The 7,605-nt window shown below is 41.9% G+C and overlaps 1 protein-coding gene across 1 annotated transcript; it reads right to left on the reverse strand.

The window, feature by feature from the left end:
* Window positions 1–4,937: 4,937 nt before the first annotated feature.
* LOC149165358 (uncharacterized) lies at window positions 4,938–6,110 on the reverse strand. Its single transcript, XM_089429785.1, has one exon. The coding sequence runs from the start codon at window positions 6,108–6,110 to the stop codon at window positions 4,938–4,940; it is 1,173 nt and encodes a 390-aa protein (XP_089285911.1).
* Window positions 6,111–7,605: the final 1,495 nt, after the last annotated feature.

The following is a 7,605-nucleotide window of genomic DNA, read 5'->3' on the forward strand; positions in this document are numbered from 1 at the left end:
GACCATGGTTGAAGATGACTGATATTATAAACCCAAGGGATTAATACTAAAACCTAAAGGGTTTATGAACCCAAGGGAATAATATTAAACCCAAGGGGCTAATATTATAAACCCTAAGATAAATATTATAAACACTAAAATAAACATGATTGACCATGGTTGATTTTCATATTGAGAAAATCCTTGTCACAATGTGATGTTGGACCATGGGTGACCATGCTTAACCATGATTGATTTTCATATCAACACAATCTTTGTGACAATGCGACGTTCAACCATGGTTGAACATGATTGACCATGGATGACTATGTTTGATTTAATAAAACATGGTTGGCAATGGTTGACCATGATTGACCATGGTTGATGATGATTATCATATTGAGAGAATCTTTGTCATAATGTGACGTTGGACCATGGTTGAGACAATGATTGATTTTCATATTGAGACAATCTTTGCCACAATGCGACGTTGGACCATAGTTGACCATGATTAACCATGGATGACCACAAATGATTTTATAAAACATGGTTGACCATGGTTGAATAATATTAAACTGAAAGGACTAATTATAAACCCAAGGTATATAATCCCTAAGATAGATATTATAAACACTAAAATAAACATTGTTGACCATGGTTGATCATGATTGATTTTCTTATTGAGACAATCCTTGTCACTATGTGACGTTGGACCATGGTTGACCATGATTACTTTTCAAATCGATAGAATCTTTGTCACAATGCGACATTAGACCGTGGTTGACCATGGTTGATTCTCATATTGAGACAATATTCATCACAATGCGACGTTGGACAATGGTTGACCGTGCTTGACCATGATTGATTTTCATATCGAGCTAATCTTTGTCCCAGTGCGACATTGGACCATGGTTGATTTTCATATTGAGACAATCATTGTCACAATACAAAATTTGACCATGATTGATTTTCATATTGGGACAATCATTGTCACAACACGACATTCGACCATGGTTGACTATGATTGACCATGGTTGACCATGATGGATATTATAAAACCAAAGGAATAATAAACCCAAGGGATTGATATTATAAACCTAAGGGATTAATACTAAAACCACATGGGATTATGGACCCAAGGGAATAATATTAAACCTAAGGGACTAATATTATGAACCCAAGGCATATAAATTCTAAGATAAATATTATAAACACCAAAATAAACATGGTTGACCATGGTTGATTTTCATATTGAGGCAATCCTTGTCACAATGCGATGTTGGACATGGTTGACCATGCTTTACCATGGTTGATTTTTATATCAACACAATATTTGTGACAATGCAACGTTCAACCATGGTTGACCATGATTGACCAAGGTTGACCATGGTTGAGCAAGGTTAATGATGATTAAACATTGCAATAATGACTGCGAGATTGATTAATATTATAAACCAATGGATTAATATTAAACATTATGATTAATATTGACCATAGTTGGCGATGGTTGACCATGGTTGATTTTCATATTCACCACGATTGACCATGATTGATTTTAATATTGAGAGAATCTTTGTCACAATGCTATGTTGAACCATGGTTGACCATGATTGACCATGGTTGATGATGGTTGAACATGGTCGATTTTCATATTGAGACAATCTTTGTCACAATGTGACGTTGGACCATGGTTGACCATGATTATAAACCCAAGGGATTTATATTAAACCCCAGGATTAATATTTTTCCCCAAGGAAAAATCACAATTTTCATTAAGATGTTGAAAATTACATGTTGTAGATGCTAAAGAGCATATGCTGTATAGGTGGTTGTGCCACTCTCATATAGTAACTCATAAAAAATTTCCCAGATTGGGAATCTAAACAAAACTGATAGAAAGTCTGTCAAAAATATATACATGAAAGAGCTAATATAAATATATACACAGATATATCAGAAAATATCATCAAATCAGGGCCTGTTGGCCCCATCAAGTGGTTGGTCCTCATATGGTTGGTGGAAATATTGGTAGAAATCTTGGTTAGTCTGCTCCTGAATCAACCAGTGCCCCCGTGGCTGGAGCATGGCCTCCTTGGATAATCTGTTGGAAATCTGGTTGTGCTCCCTGTATATGTGATGACAAGAGATATAGTCAAAATGAGATTTCAAAAGATAAATCTCATCCAATATATGTCGGAGTGTGTGCACGTGACATGCAGTTTGATGATTAAACCAGTTTATGATGAGTTTAGAATCTCCAAAAATTTGGATGCGAGTACAACCCTTCTCAAGTGCAAAATAAAGTAAGTGTCTGAGTGTGATGAGCTCTGCAAAGTTATTTGTACCCTCTCCTAGACCCATCTGTATTTTGTAATAGTGAATGTATGATAAATGCAATAGGACACCCCCCCCCCTTGTTGTTGTGTTGAACCATCAAAGTAAGCCCAAGGGATGTTCCTGTCAATGTTCTCTGCGGTAATGATACGAGCATTTTGGGGGCGATCGTCATCAGGTATGTTGTTGTATATAGAAATGATATGTGCAGTCGCATGAGGCCAATGCGGGGTATGATTGGAGAAAATATATCTGTTTCTTAGTAACCAAATGCACCAACAGATCAACAGAGGGATATTCCTAGCCTTGATGGGTTGTGCAACAAACCACCACAATTTCCAAGCTTCCAAGAGATTGTTACCTTGCCAGCGCGAGGGGAGTTGGAGGGATGTAAGAACATTGTGCCAAATGGAAATGGTGCATGGACATTGCAAAAAGAGGTGATCTATGGATTCAGATGCTAGCTTGCAGAGGATACACCAAGTGGGACCATGAAAGGTTCGCTTCTGAAGATTATCCCCTATAGGAGCAATGTTGCGAAGGATACACCACATGAATAGTCTGGCTCTGGGAGGAGCCTTTAGCTTCCAAAGAGATGTCCACCACCAATCTGTGATCTGGGGCTTTTGTGCTGCAAAGATAAGGGGATATCCATCCTTAGGAGAGTATTGTCCATGTTGAGAATGTGCCCAAATAAGTACATCTTCACCCTCAATAATCCTGACATGTGATTCAGAGAGAGAATTTATGTAGGATTTCCACTCATTATGCTAGTTGTGCGGGATATTCAATTGTTTAGCAGATTTCCAGGCTTGTCGAAATATGGAGGTATTGTCTGGATCAACAATGTGTGCAAGACGAGTGTGACTAGATGTCGAGAGGAGATGTAAGAGCTTAGGTGGGAGATGATAAGCATTCCCACAGCTAGACCAAGGATCCATTCCCAATCGGACCAGGGATCCAGATCCAATCCTCCAAGTAAGCCCATCCTGAATATATGAGAGAGAGTTTAGAACAACTCTCCAAATGGTTGAGATATGACCCTTGTTCCAAGAGGGTAGCCTGATCCAGTCCAAAGGGTGTAGGGGACTTATGTATTTCTGTATGACCACCTCAGTCCATAGATTCTTGGTCATCATGACGTGCCATCCCATTTTGGCAGCTAATGCTTTGGAAAATGCAGCAAGATTTTTCATGCCCCAACCACCCCATTTCTTAGGAAGGGCAATGTGTTCCCATCTAACCCAAGCATATAAATTCCCTTCATGTTGCCCCTTCCAAAGGAATCTGCAGCATAACTATTGTATCATGTTCAAGATGCCCCTTGGAATCCAAGCCAAAGACATCCAGTACACTAGAGTGGCTTCAAGAACCGATTTGATGAGAATGAGTCGACCAACCTAGGACAACCATCTGTGGTGCCAAATATTCAGTTGCCTTTCAATTTTGGCCACTAGCCAGCTCCAATCTGCGATCTTATATTGTATAGGCTTGAGCCAAAATCCAAGGTATTTGAGCCCTTCTTCAAAAGGGAGAACAGTAAAAGGAAATCACTGGCTGACATAGTGAACTTCATGAGGTGAACAACCAGCCGCAGTCACAGTCAATTTCTGACTATTACATTCCATACCAGTTGCCAAGCAGAAAGTTCTGAAAATCAATGAAAGGGTTGTAGTATCACCAATAGAACCATTTAGGAATATTAGTACATCATCAACAAAAAATAAATGAGTAAGTATGCATCCATTGGTAATTTTGATACCTTGTAATCTACCCAACCTTTTCTCCTTAGATATAAGGCGACTTAGACCTTCCATGATCAACAAGAAAAGAAGTGGGGAGAGAGGACATCCTTGTCTAAGTCCTCGCTCGGCATGGAAGAAGGGTGATGCAGAACCATTAATAAGAACACTATAAGAAACATAAGATATGCAGCACATGATCCATTGTATGAAACCAATGGGGAACCCCAAATGTGTCAAGAGCATTCTCAGGTAAAGCCAACTTGTACGATCAAATGCCTTTGCAAGGTCAATCTTAAGTATCATACCCTTGAGCCTCTTGATATTAATGGAATGAAGAACCTCTTGGGCAGTACCAACTGCTTCATGAATTTGATGATGATTGAGGAAAGAAAATTGTTCTAGAGAGATATGTTCGGATAATATAGGCTTAAGGCGGTTGGCAATGACTTTGGCGATGATCTTGTATATGCAGTTGCAGAGGGAGATGGGCCTGAAATCATTGAAGGTCAAAGGGGAGTCGGATTTGGGAATTAGGGCAATGAAAGTAGAGTTGAAGGCATCATACATGCATCTAGAAGTTCAACATTCTTCAATAACCTGTAGCAGGTCATTTCCCAATACTTCAAAAAATGCTAGATAGAATTCAATCGGCCAACCATCCAGGCCAAGACTCTTATCTTTCTTGAACCATTTGAGGGTGCCTTCCAGTTCTCCCATAGTGACAGGTTTGGTGAGGTCCTCAACTATTTCTTGATCAACAAACCTAGGAAAAAAACTTGCCACTTTAAGAATTTCAGCAAGTGTAGCTTCTTGGGGCACTTTGAAAAGTCTACTGAAATGAGAGGAGTCGAGGGTAGCAAGATGATTAAATGAATGAACTCATTGACTAGTCTCATCCTCTAGGTGCCAAATCATATTGATAGCACGACGCCCATTAGCAAATTGATGGTAAAATTTAGTATTGTCATCCCCAGATTGTAGCCAAATGGCACGACTCCTTAGTCTCCAAGTCTCCTCTCTGTCCTTCAGTATTCTGGTTCTCTCTACTTCAAGATGAATAAGGCGCTCTTTAGACTCAGCAGATTCAAAACCCCTCCCATTTACTCCAGTCAGGTTTGTAAGTTCGAGTTCAATATCATTAAGATGTTGCTCATCCATGGTTCTTTTTTCCTTTGCCCATTCAATAGTTTTGTGCTTGAGGCAGAGGAGCTTCTTTGCAAAACATTCAGTATGGGATTGGCCAGGAAGAGGGGGATGGGATTTCCAGTAATCTGAGACCATGTTGGTGTAGACTGCATCCTTGAGCCAAGTAGAGTTAAACTTGAAGGGGGCTTTAGGCTTTCGATCAACAGTTGCAAATTCAAGATATATGGGAGAATGATCAGATAATCCCCCAGATCCCACCCATTGACGATACAGGGAAAAATGGACAAGTAATGCTTCTTTGATGAGAAAATGATCCAGTCTACGGGCAAGCATAACATCCCCAGTTCTTTTGTTGCACCAGGTAGGTTGAGGACGAGCCATAGGAATATCGATGAAATGGTGGTCATTCAGGAGGGTGCAGATGGAGTCAGAGAAAGGATCAACCTGTGCATTTCGACCCCATGATTCGGCATGGCCAATAGAGAAATTGAGGCCCCCCCCTAAAATGATGTTATCAACTTGCAAGAAGGATGAATCAAGGAGTGATTCCCAATAGGTAGCCTGATTAATACAAGGACCATATACATTAATCAATCTCAAATCTCTACTGAAATCAGATGAGAAAATATCATCCCCAATAAAGCCATCACCCCCCCAAACATTAAGCAGTCTGATAGACCTAGGGTTATAGCCAAATGCAATGCCTCCAAAATGGCCTCGAACATCGAGGGCATGAAAGTGCCATCCAGTAACAAGTGCTTCAAGGGTAGGAATAATATGATCAATGAGGGCAAGGGTTTCCTGTAGAAAAATAATGTCCACCTTCTCAAGTTCCAGTAGTCTCCGAAAGGCTAGTTTTTTGGCAGGACTAGCCAACCCACGACAATTAAAGGATAACCACTTCATGGAGGACCAGAGGTAGGGGATGTCAATGCTCTAAGGACCCTATCAATAGGAAGTTTGCGCCCTTCGGCTACATCCAGACCAACTTGGATGATAGCTTTGGAGATTTGAGAGTGGCGACCCTTGGTCGGTTTGGACGGTTTGGGGGGGGGGGCAATGCCAAGACCGCAACAGTTGTCGGAGGAAAATTTAACCGTCGAGCGGAGATTATAGGAGTGACTCGGCTAGGAATCCAAGGAAGACTCAGAGAGAGGAGCAACCAATGGGATATCAGGGATGGTAGGGAGGGTGTCCGAAAAGAAGGGAGGGGAGGAAACAAAGGGACAAGTGAGAGGAGTGTGAATATATGCAGGTGCAGAGGTGCAAAGTGTAGAAGATGCAATATGGAGAGCATCAATAATAAAGGGATTAACATGAGGGGGAGAGAGGGGAGGATTACCTGATGAGATGGTAATCGTCGTCGCTGCCTGAGATCTGGTAATGCGAGGAGAGGGTGGATGAATAGGAGTCGAGCCCGAACCACGCAACAGATCCTTTGTAGAAGGGGGGGCGACCATCTTTCGAAGCAGTCCTCTTGTTCTGAGCACCAGAAGGAATGTCCATGGTGTTGCTATCATGTTGCGGTGCAGAGGCAGAATCAATAGCCAACAAAGGGAAATCCTTGTATAGGTGGCCAATCTTGTGGCAATGATGACATCTATAAGGAACCCCCTCATAGTCAAGGATCTGAAGGCGACTGGTATTCTGCCACTGAATGTTAAGATTCTCCTCCAAGCCTTCCTGAGTGTCTAGGTGAACAAGGATGCGCGCCATGGCCATGTTTCTAGTAATCACATAGGATTTATCATAATCCAAGTAGGTGCCCAGAGTGTTTCCAATGCGCTTGAAGATGTCTTCTGACCAGAAATGGAGTGGGAGTCCAGGCAGATGAACCCAAATAGGGCCGACCCCCAGATGTTCGCGATCTAGGTCAAAAGGGGACTCCACCACTTGAGAAGCACCGGGGCGAGCTCAATATGCCAGTATTTAGACAATACCTAGGGGATATATTCAGGACACTGAAATCTAAGTGCAAACCATCCCTGGGAAAGTGTGACTACAGACAGTAGTTCCTCGAGGACTTGTCCCCAGATTTCTAGTACCCATTTCTGAAGGCGAGCCGTGTTGTGAGAGCGCCCATGCACACGTCCGACTAGTACCCTGTCAACAGTTTCTATAACGTCCCCCATCTGCAGCCCATCACCAAGTATGAGCGAGAGTTTTTTGTTTCCGACCTTGATGCCCTTGTACTTTTTTTCAAACTGGGGGGATTTTCCCACAAGAGGAGAGATTGGGACGTCTGAGACTAAACCCTATGCAAAAAAAACCCTAATACCAACACCAATGTCAGGAGGCGGGAGGGAGGAGCCCTCGAAGTAGCCAAATGTAATGGGAAAGGAGGCCATGGGAAAGTACCCGATAGATTCGAAGGGTAGGAGGTACGGGGGGGTTAAGACAG

The sequence above is a fragment of the Pinus tabuliformis genome, chromosome 5_1 (assembly GCF_031772625.1).
Source record: "Pinus tabuliformis cultivar Carrire ecotype Pingquan chromosome 5_1, CPIR1, whole genome shotgun sequence".
NCBI lineage: Eukaryota > Viridiplantae > Streptophyta > Pinopsida > Pinales > Pinaceae > Pinus > Pinus tabuliformis.